General features: G+C 39.4%; 2 protein-coding genes across 2 annotated transcripts in view; one reads left to right on the top strand and one right to left on the bottom strand.

Annotated features, from left to right (window-relative positions):
- EIF2AK3 (eukaryotic translation initiation factor 2 alpha kinase 3) overlaps positions 1-22525 on the top strand; it is a 46229-nt gene that overhangs the window by 12005 nt on the left and 11699 nt on the right. Inside the window, exons 3-11 of the mRNA XM_026112686.2 lie at positions 11336-11530; positions 13507-13637; positions 15584-15818; positions 16071-16233; positions 18108-18245; positions 18789-18911; positions 19509-19729; positions 20057-20169; positions 21191-21313. Of these exons, the coding sequence (XP_025968471.2) occupies positions 11336-11530; positions 13507-13637; positions 15584-15818; positions 16071-16233; positions 18108-18245; positions 18789-18911; positions 19509-19729; positions 20057-20169; positions 21191-21313 (1442 nt within the window). The remainder of the gene's footprint in view (positions 1-11335; positions 11531-13506; positions 13638-15583; positions 15819-16070; positions 16234-18107; positions 18246-18788; positions 18912-19508; positions 19730-20056; positions 20170-21190; positions 21314-22525) is intronic.
- Positions 16748-22525, bottom strand: part of LOC112990752 (octopamine receptor-like) — a 34109-nt gene continuing 28331 nt past the window's right edge. Inside the window, exon 6 of the mRNA XM_026112687.2 lies at positions 16748-17644. The gene's annotated coding sequence lies outside the window, so the exon portion shown is untranslated. The remainder of the gene's footprint in view (positions 17645-22525) is intronic.

Below are 22525 nucleotides of genomic sequence, written 5' to 3'. Positions count from 1 at the left end.
TTTAAGACTTGGTCATACTTTTTGGAGCGCACTCGCTTCAAGGGTGGTTGTAGCAACTGTTAAATACAGCGAGGAATATTATGGATTTCTGTCAAACTTGTATAAATCTCTTCTGACTCTTTGAAAAGAACAGAAGTAGACTCACTTCAAACTACACAAATATTCTGAGAAAATGGCTTTTGCTGCACTGGATTTTTGTTCAAAAAAAAAAAAAAGAATGGATCTATCTAGCTCACTGAGATTAACTTTAACTTTTAATGTATTTGTGCATCTTAAACATCTGGCATGGGATGCATCAGCACCAGAAGTAGTCTTTTCTGCCTAGCGCTCAGAAGAGTCTTTGGGTACCCCTGTGGGCTTCATGCAGGAGCAAATGCTGTGCAGTGGGGTCGGACTTCCATATACAGAGACTCAGAAGTTGGTTCTCTGAAGTCTTAGAGTGTATACACATCTATGTGAAGCACAGTCTTACTCCAAAAGTGAAGAATAAAAAAAATTAAAACTTCTATTAATGTTGTAAAAATTATTTTCCAACTGGAATGTGGTGTAATCGGCCAGAAATTGTCCTTCTCTGTTCAAGTAAGCAGAGCAAATTAATTAGTGGACTTCCTGTTGAGGTGACTAATCAGGGTAAAATCTGTTTCCTTTCAGATTAAAGTGGTATAACTTTTGCTAACTGGAAGAGTATACTGATCGTTCCTTGTGTCCGGTAGCTAATTGTTATCTTTGCTTACTACTAAGACAAATGTTGGAACATCAGGTGCTCTGATAGCTGGAGGTCCTCTTGCTGTAGAGGAACGCTGGAGCATCATCTGGCTTTCAAGATCATACAAATTTTTTGTAATAGAAATGGGCGTTAAATTTAACTGAATGACATACAAGATCTGGGGATTGATAACAGCACTTCTGCTGAAGGTTGGAGGTGATCGGTTTAAAATGGAGAATAAAGACTTCTCTGTACTAGGAGATGCTGTGGCAGGTTATCTGCTGCCATCTCCATTCCTGTGCAGTGGCGGGGAAAGGGGGATGTGATCCTGTGCTGCCTGAGGGGAGAGATAGATTAGTGTCTTAAATGGTCCTGGAAAAGCTCATAATGAATGAGAAGTGAGTGTCCAGAACTGTACTTCAAAGAGAGATAAATTCTAATTGCAATTGAAGCAGAGTAGGCTTATTAGGGCTATCAAAGGGAGCAGAGCCTGTGTTTTACAGGAAGAGAATAGATGTGACTGCTCTTTAACTACATAGATATGCTGTGGTTCCTGGTGGCACAATGGGTTCTTTTTGTTTCTGTTACTGGAACCACGCAAGGTATACACGCCAGTACTCTGCAAACCCAGGTACTCAGAAATCCACAGGTCTCCATGTTATCTTCCCTCTTTTCCTGGTAAAACTAAAAGAAACCACTTGTAGTTCTCCTGAAAATTGAACTTCTAATAGCTTAGTGGACAAAAAATCATTGTCCAAGGAACAATTATTTTAAAATATTTGGATAGCTAGAAGTTCTGCTTCAGTAGAAAATCCTGATAAACTTCTTAAATGTGGAGTGGTAAATCTGTGGAGAAGGGCATGTGCTGACAGTCACTTGAGTTAGGAGTTAATGTGATACAGTACCGTGTTTTCTGTTGGGAGTGACAAGTAGGGCTGTTCTTTTGACAAGCGGTCTTCAGTATTTATTAAAACTGCACATCTTCAAAGGCAGTCTGTTTAATGGCTTGTTCAATTACAAAAAAAAAAAAAAAAGACTTCCTATAACTGCAGCTTGGTGGCTTTCTTACTGACACTTGATGTGGTTAGCAGTGATAAAGCTCTGATAACATGCTGACATGTGTCCTCTAGCTCACACCGTAATAACATTCGGGGGGGGATAGACAACTTCCGTTACTAAGGCATGTGGGAAGCTAAATTAGCTAAGCGTTGTGGCTTGAATGATATCAGAGCTCTCAACGCTAATCCTCACAAGTGATACTTTTCTCCAAACAAAGCCAGAAAAGTTTCTAAATCGGAGTCATTCTGGGCTAATGTTTATGGCCAACTTTTGACTGTGGTGCTCACAGACATTGTCAAAATATACTGCAGCAAATCTGGGAAAGGATGTTTATCATCAGCTTGCTGTCTCCAGGCCTCCTCTGTTGTTTAGTTATTTTTATAGTAGCTTGTAATTTAATTGGATATGGTAGACTGTGTTTTTATTGGTCGTTAAGCAGTTTTAGTGTGTATAGATATTAAAATGGATCAGCTCAAGTAATGCCTAGACAAACACCTCATCCAGAACGGAGGATAGATATTTGGAGCTCAGCTGCCCAGAACACAACAGAAAACTGGTTTCTTCTGCCCTAGTGACTTTTTTCAACCTTCAACACATTTTATATATAGATGCATGGTATGTATGTGTATACATGCGTGTGTACACACACACACACATGTATGAAAGTGCCTGTTCCAAGCTCTAAGCATTTCAGACAGTTTAGCAAATCATTCCCCTCGCAGTACAACCGCTGACATTTCATTTCCGAATTTCTTGTGAACTCTGTGCTCTAAGTGCATTAATCTTTGTCAGACTTGCAATGCATTTTCTGCACTCTGTCACCAAACCTACTCTTTTTTTAAAATCCTTGAAAGAGGGGAGACTTTGCTTTTGCTGTGTCCTGTTCTCCTCCTGTATTAGGCTCCCTTTTCCCATGAGAGTGGCTCTGTGGCCCAGAGTATTTTTTAAGACACAGGGACTCTGTGTCCTTATCTAAAAAGCACCCTGTCCTGGCAGGGCTGGTGAAAAAAGTTCACAAGGCCTGGCAGAGATCAACATAAATCTTGGGCCTCTAAAGTGACAGGGTTTCTGCTATTGCTTTCCCCCCAGCCCCTTCCTACCCCCTCCTTTAAGAGAAGCGCACCTTGCTTCTCTCCCTAGTGGTGCTGTCCACCCCTGTAGTCCTGCAAGAGACTTTCAAGCGGAAATAAGTTAAAACATCAACTTAAAACATCTCAGTACTGGTACAATACCAATTTTGCCATGGTGGCTCAAGAGTTCTGACAGGGCCTGTTTCTGTAGAAGTGAGGTTTGGGGTAATTTTCATTTTCTTCACTAATCTTTTTCTGTATGTGCTGTTACTTTCAAGGAGTTGAGTGATGGGCTTAGTAGTTGCAGCTCCTGTTTGTCTCGGGAAGGACTGCTCTTAAGTTCTAGAAGACTGTTGCGGTTTTTTCTTTATTAATAAAACTTGCTACATTAAAAAGGAGGATGGAATAATGTCAAAATAAAGTCTTTTTTAAAGAACTGTGCTGTTTTTTATTATTAAGGGGAACAGTTTTTAAAAGTCTGTTACCATGGCAGCAAAGCAGGCTGGCATCTTTGTAGTCAAAACCCCAAGTCTTGTTTGACTATGATTAAAGTAACAGCAGCGTTTTAGTTCGTTAGCCTTCAGAAGAAGGGTCTCTTTGATTGCACGACAAACAATATTAGGGAACTGTTCTCTTCTGAAGCTGGGACAAGGTCTAGTTAACTCACTGTGGTTCTTCCATCCGTTTCACTGCATGGCTGCTCAAGGAGGGGCAGGGGACCCTGCAAGACTGCTGCTTTTAATGACAAACTCAAGCCAACCAAGATACTGTGCCCTCGACACTTGTAGTGAGAACATTTTCTCCAGCTCTCTCTGCTATCGTCTGCTGCTTTTTGCATTTCTTTGTGTAAAAGACAGTTTTGTCAGGACCCTTGTTTCTACTAGGTCAGGTTTTAAGTGTAGAATCATGACAGTGATATCAACTGTAGTCATTTAATAAAGTTGTGGGAAGGATGTTGCCGGTGGTGTTTCCAAAAGACAAAAAAAAGAATATTTGTTTTTTTTTTTTTTTTGTCTTTTGGGAAGTGTGTGTGTGGGGGGGTGTTGAGCAGTTTGAGGACTAAACAACTTCTCTAGTCCCTGTACTCACCCAGGTGCAAGGCTGGGGTGCAGTATCCCTTGTGTGCTGCAGCTGTACTATGTGCTTGGTGTACGTGAAATATTCGACCACCAAAGTTTGACTTGGCCCAGTCTTCCCTAACCAAGGAAGAATGAAGTAGAAACTACCAGGCAGTGGAGTATGGGAGGTGGTGGAGGGAGAAGAAGGGCCTTATTAAGTATAAACTAATATTACACAGCTCCTAATGTGGCCACTGGCAGAAGATTTAGTGACTTGACGAATCCCTTGAACTCCTGTCTCTAGGTAAGCTGTACAGCTTGATGGTAAAAATCACTGTTAGGTTTTAGAGGCATGTACCATCACTACCCCCATGCGAAGGTGGTGTGACTTTTCCCTGTATCACACACCTGCTCAAATAATACTTACTTCTTTGGCTTCTCTGATGTGCCAGTCTGGCGTCGGCTGTCTTTTACCTCATCGGAGAAGGAAGACTGCATGATCCTGCCTCCATAAACTGCAGTGGCAAAATACTGAATCATCAGAAGTTTAAGTACAACCTTTCTCCTGGTTCTGGTGTTGAAGATGGTCTCAGCATGTTTGCTAGGGACAGGATGTAGTTAACAACAGGCACGTGTACATATTTTGGAAACAGTTACAGTGCTAAAATCAAATGTATTAGTATTTACAAGAAATGAAGTTGTTCTAGACAAAACAACTATCTATAGGTGTTTCCTGCTTCGGTTTCCTCATTGCCCTTGAGAACGTCTCAGAAGGTCGTTTTACATATGATTGATGTGAATCATGGACTCGCCTTTGCAGTTAATTTTTTTTCTTCCTTGGCTGGTTATGGACTGTATGCGATGAAGATTATTTGTTCTTTTACATGCGCTTTAGGCAGTGGAGTAACTTAACTCTACAGACTCTGTTTTTTAGAAGATTGTACTGGTGTCTGGTTCTTTGTTCTCTTCTTAAGGAAGCGTCAGTGTTGTGGACCTAGCAAAAAGTCTGATGAGAAAGATACGTCCTTGGACTCTCTCTGTTCCCCTCATCCCAGTATATTTCTGTTTGAATAGGATTTGCCTAAGCTAATAATACTACATTGTCATCCTTGTACCCTATGCTTGAATTTCTGCACGTAGGTGAAGGGAAAACAGATGGCTCAACCATGCTTAAATCCAAACTGAAGAGGAAGAATAACCTCTTATGTTAGAAGAAAGTCATAAACCAGAGCCTCTGCGCAGATACCTCGGGTGTGCATATCAAAAACAGTAGGCAATAAATGGATCCTGGGCAAACCTGAACCAGCTACATCTCAAGGCCTTGCACAGAACCTGGTAGGGCTCAATCTGTCAAAGAAGTAGCTGCCTGTATATAGGACTTGAAAATCTACAAAAGTTCATAGGAATATTTGTATACTGTATGCCAGTGATTAAAAACAAAAGTGGAACATGTAATGGTTGCTTTCTCTTTCCTACGTGTGTTCTGTGGACTCTTGTTTGCACCCTTTATAGTAAAGCTATATGGTACATGGCTTTTAATATGTAGCCTAGATTAATTTTAAAGGGGCTTAAAAGACAGTTTTCACTTGGAAGTAGCTTTTTTGAAAGCATACCTGATGTTAGCAACGATCCTATTGTACAGGTAATCGTAGCAAAAAGATTGGTACCCTTACCACGTAAGGGTATACCGATTAACGAAGACTAACCACATGGGTTAGTCTTGGTTAATCAGTAGTAACCAGAAGGAACCTCTCACAGAAGTGGTAGTTTATCGTATGAGTAAGGCTTGAAATCCACAAGCTTAAGTACTAGAAAAACATAGAGACCTAAGACTTCTAAGGGAAGTATTTTACCTCAGTTTAGTTATTCCCGTGGAGTTATTAGAAAGTTCAATACAGCTGATAGTGACTATTTTGGCACCGGATTTGTCTCAGCTCTGTCTGCACGTGAGCATGCTTGATTTTTGCTTCATCTGCTAAAGATTTTTAGTTATGGGAAACGGATGTTACACTTACTGTTAAACAGCTTGTGGAAGCTTTAGTACTTCAGCTTGTTTTTTCTCTCTGTTTACATGGCTTTTTTTTCTAAAATAAATCAGTAGCTTTCTTCCTGCAGCGCTTTCAACCTGTCGTGGAATCTCTCGTGTGGTGCCCTCCTTTCCAGTAAAGAGTCTAGACAGCAAATTCCCTGGTAGCGTATGCCATTTCGGATCGTTATGCCTTTTTGCTTTTTGTTAGGGCTTTTTAGAAACTGCATTACCTCACCCGTCGGCCTGGTGATTGAGCAGCTCCCGCCGCTGATAGGCCTGCAGCCCCCTACCCGCAGCCAATGGAGAACTTCAGCCTCCAACTCTTAATGAGCAAAAGCGCAGCGGCTCGTTCAGGGCTCGGGAGTTAATGTGGCTTTGGGGTTTTTTTGTTTTTCTGTTGTTTTTTTTTCAAGTGTTACTTCTGAAAGACAAGCCACTTAACAATTATGTGCCATATTGCTGACCAGTGAAGCTGAACAAATAGCTATTTACATTGACAGATCAGAGGAATGTGTAAGTGCATCGTGGTAACCTACATTTTCCGTGCCAAGAGATTTGCAGCTGACTGCCTGGGTGACTCACTCCTTGGATTAGGAGATGAGGTAATGCTTTGGAGATACAGGGTGATGTCATTCCTTTACCTGAGCTGCATGCCGATGCTGGTTGCTTGTACTTTCAAGGAAAGTCCCTTTGCTGCTTCTGATATCCTAGAGAACAGGCTGCATAACTCTGATAGGAATTAGTGTTATTTGCTGTGTTTTAAAGCCTCTGTGTCTAAAACCACCCTTAAAAACAAAATGTCAGCACATATGCTGACAAATGCCTTTTGTTGTACGCATGTATTTACCTGCAAGTGTGCAAATTTGCATACCTGCCCCAATCTTCAAATACAGCCATTTTGGTATTAGAGGACCTTTGGGGTAATCGAGTGCAGTCCCTTGTCAGTGCCATGTGATACAATCCCATTTATAGGTAGATTCCTCTTACAAGAAGATGAATTGTTTTGCTCCTGCTATTCCGGTTGGAGGCTGTTGTGAAATACCACATTTGTGATGGTCAGTAACTGAAATGTCTAGCTTACACTTACTCACGGTCAGTTAACCCCATCTGTTCTTATACTGGTGTTGTCCCTTGGTGTAATAGCTCTTTCCCCTGCCGCTGCTTCCTTCTCCGGTGGGTTCACAGACAGTGGTGATATCTTTTCTCAGCCTTTCTTTTCCTGTGTCATCTGGGATGTGCTGCTCCCTTAGGCTCCTCTTAAGATCAGGAGCACAGACAGGTGATCAGCAGAGCTAACAAGAGCTGCCTTGGCTTTCATCCGCAATTTATAAGGATCGAAGTCTTAAGAGATGAGCAGTTTACTGCCCTGCTGTCAGAAACGTTTTCAATTCATGCAAGGCATGGCCTGATTTGACTCTTATCTTGGGAGTATATAAGTGTATGTTGCAAAGCAAACTTGCTTACTGGGAATTTGGGTGTGGTGTTCCCAGAAATGAGCAACGTTTTGCCTGTCTTGTTTAATAGTGGAAAATTTCCCAAGAGTTACTGATCAGGCCCTGGAGAACTTCAGGATGAGTGAAACAGAGTGCTGTGTGTCACATTATTGCCAGAGCTCTGAAAGTTAACCACCAAGACTCTCCCTTGTTCAGCAGTAGATGCTGAGCAGCTTGCAACCTCCAGTTACTTGCTGACCGGTTTAGTCTTCCCAAATTGATGGCAAGGACTGCAGCCCTCAGAGCATGCCGAGGTAGAGCCCTTGCTGTTGTGGTTTCAGGGAGTGTATCCAACCATGTGTACCTACACGTAGCTGTCTAGGTACTGCCGCCGCGTGTGTGATGTGACCGTGCTACATGAATTTAGCTGCCTAATGGCCTGGTACAATTTCTTCAGGATCCAACCTGAAGTCAGCCTCTGATTCTTGCTGGGATTTGACATGTCTGTGAAAGCTGAGGTGGGGACATAAGTGACTGCTTGGCAAGAGGCAGAGGAATAGCAGAATGTGGCTGGTCTGGCAGTCAGGTTGTGAGGACCTGTGACCCCAGAGCACAACTAGATGAACAGATTGCAGTTACCTGGTTCAAAAAAATGGTTACTCAACTAACTAATGCATAAATTGCTATAGGCAAGTGATGCAGAAAAGTGTGAGACTTATGCTCGTGTGGCTTTTATCAAAGCAGGTAAGTGGTTACTACAACTCAAGGGAAAAGCTATTTAGTGTCACATTGCGTAGGAAGGTGTGTGGCCATAGCCTTTTCTTCCCTCCCCTTTGTGTGGATTTGTAAGGGAGAGTGAGCAGGTAACCCTACCCTTGGGCTGACTTCGGGTTTCTGTTGACGTTTAGAGCATATATTAGATGACCATAACATTTCTGAGCCAGCTTGGTTTTGAATGCCTTCCTGATATATGCCTTTAGGCTCCTGTCTTAAGGGCTGGGTCTCCATCTTCCCAGTTGTCCTTGCATTACTTTTTGTTTCCTAATGTCCTCATTCCTAGTAGTGCTTCTCCTACATCCTGAAAGCTCCTGACCCTGTCTGACCTTGAGCTTCAGAGCTACATCCAAACCTGGCGCCACTAGGATCTCTCCAGTGCCTCCTTGGAGTTGTCCTAGTCAAAGCCCTTTCTCTTTGAGCTACGTCATTTCTTATTGCTTTACCCACTCCCCCACTGTTGCTGCATAACCTGTTCCCTGCTGGCTCTGGTAGCAGTGAGCTGGCACTGAATGCCCTGCAAGGCTGTCTTCGTTATGAAGAGACCCCGTGGATACCGTCTCATTTGTTTATGAAGGACGAACGTTCTGTTTTACTCAAAAATGTTTTACCCATCTCAGCCCCTCAGTTATCAGTGCTTCCTACCTTTCCCTTCTTTTCATTTCTTTTTCCTGAATGACACCCATCTGATTGATACGTTGGTGCCAGGCGCGATTCAGTCCCCTTTCTACTCAGTTCCACGAAGCAGGAACCTTCCAAAACACAAAGTTTTTGATCCTTTCTCTTATAATCTTAGTTTGCATCTGTTCCAAAGCTCAGAGTTGAAAACATCGTCTGCAAACAGCTGTGGCTCACAGATTTCCATGTGATATATTGATGGCATAACAGGATTTACCCGGCTTGGTCTCTGTATGCTGAAACAATAGTACAGGAGCTGGTTTAGCTATTGTTTCTTTGGAAAGCTGATTATAAAAAGAACCTTGTCTGTTGTTCATTTCTTACTCCATAGAATATCTCATATTGCTATAGATAAGCACGGGCCCCAAATTACTCGCAGGTGTTTGGACCACTGGCAGACAAAATGCCTGACAGAGGATTTATTAACGTAAACTCGTGGCTGCACAAGCTAAAAGTTTTCGTCAAAATTATTCTGGATTTGTGAAAGAATGTATTGCAAAAAAGATTTCATGACATTACTCTTCTGTGTAAAGCAAACATTTTAACAAAGCAGTCAAACTTGGTTAAGGCCACAGCATTGGCACTGGGATCTTTTGTTTTCAAGAAAACATTTTCCAAAATCTGGAATTTTTTGTTTCTAAAGTTCGTAAGGCTGTTCGTACGCATCTACGTAAGCCTTATTTGTTTGCTTATTTTCCTATTGATCTTATGATTTCTACAAATTCCTCCTCGTACAAACTTTTACTTTCATTATTGTTTTCTTTCTATAAGTGTGTGCGTATGTGCATCTCCCCCCCACCAACGATAGGCCATAAAGCAGCGTTCCTTGTGCATCGCAGCTCACTCATACCTGATCCTGCCTTTTTTGTTGCGAGGTGAATATCTGGGCGGAAAAAAACTTACCTCATTTTGCTTTGTAAAGAACTTTGCAACTAATCAGGGGTCTATTTTTATCACCTCTTCAATTACACACTGTGTTCCTACGAGGATTTTTTATTTAATTGTCAATCACCGTGAGGCTTTTCTGTGCTGGAGAGCGTTGGTGCTGGATCCTTCAGGGATCTTAGATGCAGTCACCAGCATTGTGAGGTAATTCACCCTAAATGTGCTCTTCGAGCGAGGCTATCAGATAGTGTAAAAAGAGATACTAGTCATGATATGCACGAATCTACAAGATCTATCTTTCCCTCCCTATTTGTATGAATCCCAACTCTGCTTAATGCCGTATGCTCTTCTGTGACCCAGTTAGAGGAATAAAAAGTCTCCTGGTAGAGAGAATTTCAATCATGCAAAAGATGTGGTTTCAGATCCTCTCAGTAGTTCCAGAAATAATAACCAGAAACCTTGTGGATCTTTTGTAATATAAACCTCTGTCTTGGAGTCTAAGCCGGAATATTTTGTTTGGAGTGACTAAGACACATGTACCAGAAGCCATCTTTAAATTATAAAGTGTAAGGTATCTGAACTTAATGTGAGTATGTTGTAGGGTACTACCCAAATGGACAGAGGTTCTGAAAAAGCATTAAAATCTTCTATATTAATCCATATCCTGAAAAGCTTAAGATTATGCGGATTACGGTTTCCCACTGCTCTTGACAGCCACAGCCGCTGTGGCTCCACAGTATTAGTTATGGTCTATCATGCTGATAATGAGTTTCTTAATAAGTCCCTTAGTACCCATTGACAATGACTCATATTTCCGAACTAGGATCTCCTTGAAAATCTCAATGTAATGGATGGAGTTCTGTGTCCTGGAGAAGATATGTTGACCTGTTGGGTGCTTAAGAAAAAGCCAGATAGGGTTTAAAGGAATTATATTCTTAAATATAAGAAATTTTGGGGAGGAGAAGCTAGACTTAAATGTCTAAAAAGGCAGAAATAAAATATGAGCTCTGATTTAAATGATAATTGCTCTGTCTGCTTTGAAGGATAATGCATTTTCTGGAGTAGTCATTAATTGCAAAATTGCTCACATACAGTTTCAGCTTTTCTTTTAAAACAGAATTCAATCATCTAATCTAGAGAGAATGGTAAATTCTGCGTTTAGTAGTAAACCAGCTCTGGAAAAAAACCAACAAAGTAGAATTTCACTTGCAATGCCCCTGTCTTGAAACTATTGTAAATAACCTGTCATAGTTTTACTTTAACCAGTGAGTATTTAGTCTCCTCAACAATGTCTCTGTTACTGCCCTTATCAGATTTTCTGCAGGTTGGATGAATGCTAATCTATCAACTGGGCTGAGCTTTAAAATGGTTTTGTTTAAAGTGGAAGAAGTGTCATATACTGGGATGGTTTTTAAGGGAGTGTTAAAAACAGTGAAATAGGGATTTAATTTTAATACTCAAACTTTTTGTCTCTTCAGTATGACTTAAAAAAAAGACTCTGGGATAGAAAACTTTAAAAAATTAAACCATGGGGATATAAAGCACTACATTTGATCATACGGTGTTTCTATTTGCACTCTGTGTGTGTTTTGCTAAAATTGTGTTTGTGGTGTCTAACGGTCAATTCAATGCAATTCTTCTAGGTATTTGGAAATAAGATGATAATTCCTTCCTTGGATGGGGACCTTTTCCAGTGGGATCGGGATCGAGAGAGCATGGAAGCAGTTCCTTTCACGGTTGAATCTCTTCTTGAGTCATCCTACAAATTTGGCGAGGACGTTGTTTTAGTTGGGGGAAAGTCTTTAACCACCTACGGGCTGAGCTCATATTCGGGGAAGGTAAAAGCCTGAAAAGTTACCTTGCAATTGCGTGTTCCTAGGACTGCCTTGTAAATAGATTGCTCTTGAGATTTTAAAGCACAATACAATTCTAATATAAAATCATGTGGCACAGAAGAGCAGAATCTGAACTTCTTGGGCAAATCCAGCAGGCTGGACTAAGGGTAAGCAGGGGTGCCGTTGGCTGGTGTGGCTGTGCCAGCCGAGTGCCCCGCTGCAGTCCCTCCCGCCGCATCCCTTGCGCTAGCTTTAACACTAGTCTCGCCCTTCGCTGAGCTGACTTATCTTGCTAACCCAACAGAAGACTGTTCACTTTTTATTGGATTAGTTTTGTGCTGGGTTAGCAAATTTAGTCAGCTCAGCAAGGGGTGGGGTGAATACCAGAGCGGGGGCAGGGGTTTTGTGAGCAGAGGTGAGTGAGGAGGAAATGCGAAATCACCTCTTTTCTGCAAGCTGTAAGAAGAATTCAGCTGCATCATGTAGCTGTAACTGAAGGAGACTTTGCTCTGCAGCTTACTGAATATTGAAGAAAGCTTTAGGTGATGCACAGATTTCAGGTTTGATTTTAGCAACTAATAAGCAATAGCTGGTGGAAAACGAGAAAAGCATTCAGCATATACAAATGTTTGAGACTTGTATTTGTTGCCAGCATATTTACTGTCTCTTAGAAGTGTTCCTTACATTTGAAAACTAACTGCTGTCTGACTAGGTTAGAAGGCATTTTTCTTCTGAAATACATTGGTTGAAAGTTGTGTATTTTTAAAAACACAAAAGGAAAAAAGGCTTAAAAGGAAAAGGAATTGATTGCATTGTTCAGAGTTCTAGATTTTCATGACTCCTCTTCCCATTTTTATGTCAGATATCATTAAAATGATAATAGATACTTCATGTAGTGAAGAACAGACTAAATCATAAATATTGATGCATTTAAAAAAAGACAAGGAGAAAAACAAAATAGATAATGGTAAAAAAAAAAAAACTTTTAAAAAATTTGAAACTTCAAATGTTTGTTTTCCACAAAATCAATTTTTCTATTTCAACCAGACAGTTTAACAGAAACTTCTGTGGTGATCTGTCATGATAAAGAATATAGACCCAAAACTGAGTTTGAAATCACTTTGATTTTTCTCATCGATAGCAGAGGACATTGTACACTAGTAGAGGGCTCCTCCCCCCCACTCAGGAAGTGGAAATTTCAGTTTCTGCTTTGATTCCTGGCTTATGCGTCAAGCAGCAGAGGTGCATCTTACAGGAAGCAGTGCCTGACTCTTCCTTGTTAAGAGGTTCGGCAATCTGTTGTTTTTGGCAGCATGACGTTAATTCAGACTTCCGACAAGTGCGTTCAGCTCACTTTCCTAAATACAATTGCCTGTATAATCCAAATTCTGTTTTCTAATCCAAGCCGTCATCTTTGAAATTGGGAACATTGCAAAGTCTGCGCGACTGGGAGAGTTAAATAACGTACTCTTCTCCTTTGACAGCAGAGAAGACAAAGGGGGATAGCTCTGCCGTATTTTATATAAATCAATAGTACGTCATTTGAAGTTAATAGAGTTATGCTGAGGCAAATATGGCATGAAAAAGAATTATCCTCTGGGCCTCATGTAGGAAGGATTTTTCTATGTCCATAGAGGTAGGATGGGAAGAGGGAGCTGAGATTCCTCCCTGTTAGAAGCAGAAAAGCATGCAAAAAATAGTTAAAAGATAGTCAAAGAAGGTCCAAACTGAATAATGGCTTCCTAGCCGTAGACTTCTTAGCACTTTTTGAAAGTTATAGTCTGAGAAGCACTCATCGTCTTTTAAACCAGGCTTTTCAAGATCCCCTCAAGTTGAGCATCTGAAATAATGGAGCTCTAAATCACTTGTGAGCCAAAAATGTATTGTAAGAATTGTTAGTTTTGAACGTTGCTGTTGGTTGAGTTTTTGTCTTGAAGTTCTGAAGCTTTCTAATTGGAGTCCCTTGCCTTTTCCCTTAGGTGAAGTACATCTGCTCAGCTATGGGCTGCCGCCGGTGGGATGATGAAGAATCAGAACAGGAAGACACTCTTCTATTGCACCGAACCCAGAAAACAGTGCGTGCGGTTGGTCCGCGCAGTGGCAATGAGAAGTAAGTGTACGAGTGATTCAAAAATAGTCAGACAGAGATTAGTTCTTAATGTGTAATGTTTTAAGGATTTGACCTGCTTTTTACCCTTGTTAAATTAGGAATTGCGTGAGGGAGCTTAGATTGTTAACCAAAAGGAATGCAGCAGACTGCTGTTTAGATTCTAACTCCCTTGCTCTTTAATGCATTTGAAGAATCGGTTAAACTTCAGTTTTATAGATGATTAGACAGAAAATGTATTTGCACATATCGACTCTCCCTAAATCAAATGAAAACAACTTTTCTTGTCCTTGGATATCTCCAAAGAGTTTGTCAACAGCTACTGCACAAGGGAAATGTCACAAATGTATTTGTTCCAACTGTTGATTTTGTACATCAGGAAACAGTTTGTCGTCTTATGACTTACTGACTTACTGATTTTTGAAGTTCTTTACATACTGATGGTAACTGTCACTGGAATATTTTGTACTTGATGTCTTCAGCTATCATTTTAAGTTGTTTTAAAATGTTTTTGGTCTATGTTTTAGGTCTCATTCTTAAACCAACTTTGTTCTTTTCATAATGTGTCTGTACTTTAAAAGTTGTGGTTCAGTGGTGACTGGTTCAATCTGTGACTGCTATTGTTGTCATGATGAAGTTTTAACACATCAAGAGTTTTACAAAAATAGAGACACACATTCCACAGGTAAAAAGTATACTGCATAAAAAACAGGTTTAAAAGGCTGGTTACTGCACATACGTCCAATAATTGCCCAGCAATTTAGCAAAGAACTAGTCTTTCCCTGTTCCCCCTGCTCCCTCTTCTGTTTGCAGCAGGATTTGACAGATTGTGCAACTGTAGTCTGTCAGAGATAGCCCAATTATAACTTGAATAGATTAGCAGATCAGAAGTCTCAAAAGAGAAATCTTGGATTTTGTGGTTCATGGAGAATGATACTGGCAGGGAGAGGTATGTCACAAAAACATAGCAATATGTGTGCTCTTTCCTTCGTACATCTCTTTTTTTCAAAACTGTACTATGACATCTTGTGTATCTGAATGTTCCTATCTTTGCGGTCAGAAAGAGAGATGCTATCCTGTTGACACAGTAGTTCTGCTGTGTTTTAATCCAGAGAAAGAACAGCCTTTAAACAACAAATTCAACTGAAAATATAAAATATGCACAAATTTTATCATATGAGTTTAAATATTTTAAGGGGGCAGTCTATGGTTCTTCATTGGTGCCAGAGTGTTTCCAGCAAACTTTGGGTACCCAAACATTATTTATGAAGGTATTTTTCAGTTTCTGCCTTCATTTGTTGGTTTACAAAATTTAAGGAGCTTTGACCACACAAGACGTCTCTGTGTTCCTGATATAGTCATCTTTTTTCAGAGCATGTTAACCTGTGAGCAGTCCTGGTTTCATTGCAGTAGCTGCCAAAGAGATCCTGTATTAAAATACCTGTGGGATTAAAGCAAAAATAAAGAATAATTTCTCCCCCAGCTTGAAAATTTTGTTTCACATAAAATCTGCTCTGTCAATAGAGAAATATCTTGTGTATAGAATGCTGCTTCCAAAACACTATACACTTGTAGCTTTTATCAGATGCATAATGTTTTTCTACCTAAACAGGCCCAACTGTGTTGCTTTATTTTTAATTGCCCTCCCCATATACTAAACTTAATGTCATTGCCCCTCCTTCACTAGCTGTTTTACTTTACCTTCTCAACTCATGCATCATGTTGTGCTACAAGTTTTTTAAGCTTGTTGTTTGACTTGTATCCTGGAAGTAGCCTAGTTAGAGGATTAGCATCCCCTTTCCTGGTACAATTGGCTTCACTTACAATCCTACTGCAAAATATGGGTCAAATATACATAATTCACTTTAAGAATCTTTTGGATGGAGGGCTTAGGAGTTCCCTTGTAATATCTAAGTTGTTTCTACAAAGTTTTTGTTTTTCTTTTTAAGGTGGAATTTCAGCGTTGGTCACTTTGAACTGCGCTATGTCCCAGATATTGAAACTAGAGCGGGATATATTGAGAGCAATTTTAAAGCGAATATGAACAAAGAAGAAACTAAAATAATTTCAGATGTGGAGGAGCAGGAAGCTGTGATGAAAGATACAGTGATAAAGGTCTCAGTAGCTGACTGGAAGGTTATGGCTTTTAATAAACAAGGAGGACATCTGGAATGGGAATACCAGGTACTGGAAAAGACAAAGTATTAAATGTTATCGAAGTAGAAGTTTTACAGCATTATAGAAAATTCCATTTATCGTGAATTTTCTTAGTAGAAAAAGCAACACATCTGCTTGTAACCTTTTCTTTTATTGAAGTTTTATCTTTGAGCTGCTACATCTGTTGCAAAAACTAAAAGGAATTTAAGCATGTCATTTAGCATTATTCTTGCATAACTTCTATAACATTAATTTTGCATTTACCTCTCTGTTCTTCAGTTCTGCACTCCAATTGCTTCTGCATGGCTGGTTAAAGATGGGAAGGTAATTCCAATCAGTCTGTTTGATGACACAAGTTACACCACAAACAATGAAGTATTAGAAGATGAAGAGGATCTTGTGGAAGCTGCCAGAGGGGCCACAGAATCCAGTGTCTATTTGGGTGAGACACCTATTGTAGCATTTTCTGCAGTGAGCATTCTCTGCTGAGGTTTTAGTAAAGGAGATCTTTTCGTACTGGTGGATTAAGGCCAAGAGGAGCAGTTACACGTCCAGTCTGATATTCTGTATAATGTAGACCAGTAAATTTGAACCACGTTGTTTTATAAAGCCCATAAGTTAAGGTTTCAGTAACACACATCTCAGAAGGGCACCTACTCTTGATTTAAAGATTTATAACAGGTAGAGCTGTGTTTTCATCCCTTCCAGCCTGCTCTGGCCATCTCTGCTGCTGTCATTCTAAGACAGACTTCTGTGTATCCATCTTAGAAATTCTAACAAATATAGGAGGTACAGACAAAAAGGTATGGCTTTGGCTCCGGCAGAATTAATTTGTCTGATGTTTTGGGACTAAATTGGTAGTAAAAAGACTGTTTTTTCTTTCCTTGTCAAAAATAAAATATGGTAAAACCATAAATCTTTGACTCTAAAATGTTCACTGCTTTGTAGTTTCAATACTTTTGAGATGATTCCAAGTCTCGAAACTTTTGAAGATAGGTTTATACCTAACAAGGCAGTCTTATTGCTTGGTAAGCAATAAGCAATATTTCCTTCCAGCCCACTGATTTGTCACCTTCTTTTTTGTTTCTACACAGATTACAGTAACTTACCATGAAGAAGTTTCAGCTAAGGTTTTGTGTGACTGAACTCAGCTGTCAAAATTTATTTAATTTTATTTAATGTGGTTTGTGACAATTTGAAATAGTGTCCCCACGTCCTCCCTCCTCTCAGCTATCTCTCTGGGAAGTAAATGTGCTTTGGCTTTCTAAGACATTTTTTGCCTTAGCCTTTTTCACTTGAGTCTTTACACTCACATTTACACTCAGCTTTCCTGATAGTGGTTAAACAGATGAATCTTGAAAATAATACTATGAAGAAGCTGGTTTGTCACAGCTTTCCTGTTAATGGCTGTTGAAGAGTAATTTGTACCAGCATCAATAAGCAAGTTTAAAGGAAGTCTTACCTATGCAAAGCCCAAGTTGCTTTATAGCTCTTTAAAATTGCTGGCATTTTTCTGAAACTTCGATTCCACAACAGTTTAAACAAGCTATTCTGATCTCTTGCTTTTTTTAGAATGAAGGGAACATATTATTTGAATACATCCAGACCTAGTAATCAGAATACAGAGAAATATTTTCCAAAATGCTTTCTTCAAACTAGCACAAACTGCAAAGGTTATAATAACGAAAGCTTACAAACATATGGATTTTGCTTTTCTTCAGCTAAGCAGTTTGAGTCACAGATACCAAAACTGCTCCTTGAACTTCTTGGATAAGTAGATGTAGAGTTGCACAGTGCCTCCTGAGTTGAGATGAGCTGTCTAACAACTTCTGGTCAAGCTGCTGTGCTGATCACTGTGAAAGACAGAAAATAGAGGAAGCAGAGATCCTTCTTTAACACTGTTTTACGATGAAGAGAAACTGGCACTTAACTAATTTATGTTGGTTAATGCCTGGTGATGATTTGACTTCCCTACTACAATAATAAATATATTTTTCGCAGTGTTCATTAGACCTACCTGGAATTAAAAATGAGATACTTGTTCCTCCTTTGGGTGGGTATTCTCTGAAATGCTGCTTAAGAGAAACCCCACTGGAAAGGGGGTTCAGTGCCCAGCCTTTGCTGTCCTGCAAGTAAGACATCAAGTGTGGCTAGCAGTCTTTCCTGTTCCTTACAGCAGCAATTGGTTGTGCAATAAATAAAAGGTTAAAAACTGAACGCTTTGAAGTGCTAGGAATTTTTAACCACATTCATAACTAGGCAATTTTATGCTAGTCTAAATCTTAACACAAATATCATCGCTGATTTATTACTTAGGTATGTACAGGGGCCAGCTGTATCTTCAGTCATCAGTCAGAATTTCTGAAAAATTCCCAACCAACCCAAAGGCTCTGGAATCCAGAAATGATAATGCAATTATTCCTCTTCCCAAAATCAAGTGGAAACCTTTAATCCGTAAGTACCAATCCAGGGTTTTGTTTATTGTTTTAGCACTGAAAAGACAGCACATCTTTCTGACTTTCATTATGCATCAGACTAGTCTAATGTTTCCAGCTGTAAACTAGTTCAGGAACAATCTCTGTGCTTTATTAATTGTTTAATTTTTTAATTAAATGTTTAATGTCTAAATGCCTCTGTTTTCTTTTACTATGAATTTGACAGTATCTTATTTATTGATGAAATGCTCATCTTCCAAATCAAATTTTTCTGCAAAAAGGATGAAATGTTTGCAGTGATGTGAATATCAGTTAATGGACTTGTCCAAAAAAAGAGTATTTTGGCTGGAGAGGGGATTTGTTAAGTGATAGTTACCTTAAAATACCCTTTTTAATGTTTCCTTGCATGAATTTTGATTCATGGTTTGGTTCACCGATTTTACATTTTCTAAAATTATGCAATTGGAATTCTCATAGAATTCATACAAGAACAGAATGTGTGAAAGTGTGGAATTTTTATAACAGCCTAGCTCAGAAAGTTAAGTTTCCTTTCTATGCTTAGATTCTCCTTCCAGAACTCCAGTGTTGGTGGGCTCTGATGAATTTGATAAGTGTCTCAGTAATGACAAGTATTCTCATGAAGAGTACAGTAATGGAGCACTTTCAGTTCTGCAGTATCCGTATGGTAGGTGGAAGTCCTAAATTCTGAAGTGTTTCAAAGAGCCATGTTTACCTGTGTGTTATCTGTGAAATTCAGTAAATGCCCATGTGTTTGATCTTAAATATACATCTTTTTTAACACTTAATGAACCAGGAAATTATTGCCCAAACTAGGATTTCCAAATTGTGTTGTATGTACTATTAGTGCTACACAGACCACTTCGGATTGCCAGAAGTTGCCACTGCAGAGGTTTTGTATGTACTGCCATTACCAGTAATAGTTGTATGCAATGAAAAAAGTTTGCAAATTATTTTTTTCAGAATTTGCTAACATTGATAGAGGCTCAGCCTTGCTGTATAAATTTTCTGTATGGAAGACTTCCTGTACTGAAGTCTTTCAGCAGTCAGGCCATCTGTGGCAGTAAAGTTTGACTGGAGACCTAGCTTGGCATAGAGTCCACAACTCTGAATAACTGAATTCGGCTATAGGTCATTTAAAATCATAGGACATGCAAACAAGAATACCGTGTGTCTGTTGAGAAAACCTATTAATGAGAAGACAGAATTTCTTGGTTGTTACCCACAAGTAAATCTATCCCCTCTTTGTGTCTTTTATGCACAGATAATGGTTATTATTTACCTTACTACAAGAGAGAAAGAAATAAACGTAGCACCCAGATCACTGTTAGGTTTTTTGAAGATATGAATTACAAGAATATTCGCAAAAAAGATCCTGTTCTTCTGCTTCACTGGTGGAAAGAAATAGTTGGCACTATTATATTCTGCATCGTGGCCACAACTTTTATCGTACGCAAACTTTTCCATCCCCATCCTCACAGCAGAGTAAGTACTTTTTCTCAATCCTAAATACAGAAAGTAATATTCTAGATTTTCCTTTGGTTTTCAGTAAGTAATGTTAATAAGTTAATAACTGATAAGACAGCAAAATCAAAAGCCTAAATTTATTATTTAATCTATTTGTGAAGGCTGTCAGCTGCTGTGTACAAGTTGCTTAACTACTTCAGCAAGCAAATAAATTGCTTCAACCTTATCCGAAGTCTTTGGAAATATTTACACAGAAATGATTTAATGCCATATCTAAGGGTACAAATTGATCTCAGGTATTAAGGACTTGGGTTTTTTTGTTCTTGTTTTGGTAACCCTTGCTAGCTGCGGAAGGAATCTGAAACACAGTGTCAGACCGATAGTAAATATGAGTCCACTTGTGGAGATGTTAAAGAGACCAGCTGGAGTGATGTGAAGAACTCTGGATATGTGTCAAGGTGAGCTCAAGTAACCACAATTCAACAGAACTCATAAAGGATTTTAGTCAGTGTGAGAACTAACCTTGTCTGGAGAAAGGAGTTTGTACTCGCTGATTCTTACCTACCCTCGTTCTCAGACTCCGTAGGATAATTGTCAACTGCAACACAGAACCCTATCGCCATGTTATCAGTGGGAGATTGCAATTATGATAAGTCTGAGCAATCACTGAGAGGCTACAGGATACCTGTGTTTGGGAATGTTGTTCTTGTATTTCTCAGTGGTATGTGAAAATGGAAAATTGACCCTTGAGGTCCTCAGTCAGTGTTTACCCTTCTGTTTCTGTGTTTGCGGGTTAAGGAATTGGAGATGGAAACATCTGATATTTTATGAGCAAAATGAGCAGAGTATATTTAAAACAAACCTTTGCTACTATTTTTAAGGAGATTGGTTAAGACAGAAGAGCTTATAGGCATATGTCACCAGTACTTTGGAGAAAATGTGACCGTGAGGTGTACACTTGCAACTTGCTGAAGCTATGAACTGGAGAAATTAAAATGAGGAAGAATAAGAAGGGTTATGAGGTATAAAAACAGTGATGTTTTGGAAGAGACACTTAGAAGAACTAGTACCAAAAATGCTTGAGAGGGGACTCTTTTTTTTAAAGGCAATTTGTGATTTATATACTTAGCTGTCACAATCTAGTATGGGGATAGGAACTTAGGCTAAATACCTCTCATTTTGATAGTAAGCCCACAACCTAATATTCTTAAAAGCTTCTTCAATTTATCATGTGCAACAGTAAGGAGTCTTGCTGGGAACGTGATAGACACCGCATAAATGCATAATCAGCAACTGTCCATTTCATAAACAACTAACCATCTGATTACATCAGTGGGTGTGCACGGGAAAAAGACAAGAGAAATGCTGGAAGTCATTCAGCGTGTTTTGCCTGTAGAGAAATATTTCACCCTTAGAAAAATAAAATCACTTACAAGTATCCTTACTAATGCATTTTTCTCCACTGTCCTCTTCCTCCAGATATCTGACAGATTTTGAACCAATTCAGTGCCTGGGTCGTGGAGGTTTTGGAGTTGTTTTTGAAGCCAAAAATAAAGTAGATGACTGCAACTATGCTATCAAAAGGATCCGTTTACCTAACAGGTAATGAATGAGTTTGAGATACAGAAAAAGTAATGAGTTGTGGAATCCTGTCCTACACTGAACCATCTGTTCCTGAATTAATTTCCAGATATTAGTACATTAGGATGAATAACATACTTTTTACCGGGGGGCTGATTGAGTTTTGGCATTGAGAATTTGGCATATGTAATCACAGCAGAAGGGTGACCTGCTTGGCTAAAATACTTACATAGCAGGACCCGTGAAAGGATGCTATGGCTACATGGGATCTCCTTTGATTGACTAGATGAATAAAGCCTTTGATAACAGGACCAGTGATTTGTAGCACTGTTAATTTGCTTCTCTCCTTCCTCTCCTTACCTCTCCTACTCCACCCTTTCTTTCTTTTCTCCCTCCCTCTTCAGCTTTTCTGATTCCATTTGTCCATTTGTTTCATTTTCTGGTCCCACAACCCTTACCTTTTCTTTCAGTCATAGGTGGTCAAGCCATGCTGCTGAATTACCCTACACAGAGCTTGCAGCACTTCCTTTTAGTGGGAGATGGGAGACACTGCTTCTGGAAATCTCGAGTTAGAACAGCAACAGGCAGGCCAGTAGAGGGAGGGGGTAAAGCTATGAAATTTAGAATTACTATTTTTTAAATGTGTTAAATAAGCTTGATTATTTAAGATAAAGGTTTTGTTCAGAAAACTAAGGTAGCCTGAATTTTTCTTTTCCAAGCCTATAACATTAAAATCCATTAAATAAAACTGTTTTGACTTCATTTGGTCCAGTTACAGTCTCATGAAGAGAGATTCTTGTAAGATACCAGGCTACCTGTTTTTTCCTATCTGTAGAATGGAGATAGTCTTTATGCAGTCTCCTAAAGTTCTGCCAATTAAAGAAAATACTAAGGTATAATGGTCTGTCGTCTTTTGTGTCAGTGTCTTCTACATCCCTGTAGAATATTGCCATTTAGTGGACCTTTTTCCTATCCTTGTAAACAGCTGAGAGCAAGATGAAGTTTTTCTTCTAAGTTTTGCTGCCTGTAATTATTTGAAAAGAGATGAATAAATAATTAGCCATTATGAGCATATGCTGCTCCCCCACACTTCTAACCTGAAGGAGTTATTCTGGGGAATTTAAGGCAGATCTGTCTCTTGGTGTGAAGAGCAATGCTACTAGCCTGGTTTATACTGGGCTAGCTTTGGTTAAATTCCTTTGCAGAAATTTCTGTGCTATGCTGTTGCTTTAT

The sequence above is a fragment of the Dromaius novaehollandiae genome, chromosome 4, assembly GCF_036370855.1.
Source record: "Dromaius novaehollandiae isolate bDroNov1 chromosome 4, bDroNov1.hap1, whole genome shotgun sequence".
NCBI lineage: Eukaryota > Metazoa > Chordata > Aves > Casuariiformes > Dromaiidae > Dromaius > Dromaius novaehollandiae.
The sequence above is the reverse complement of the archived record's forward strand: the minus strand, read 5'-3'. Positions and strand labels throughout refer to the sequence as shown.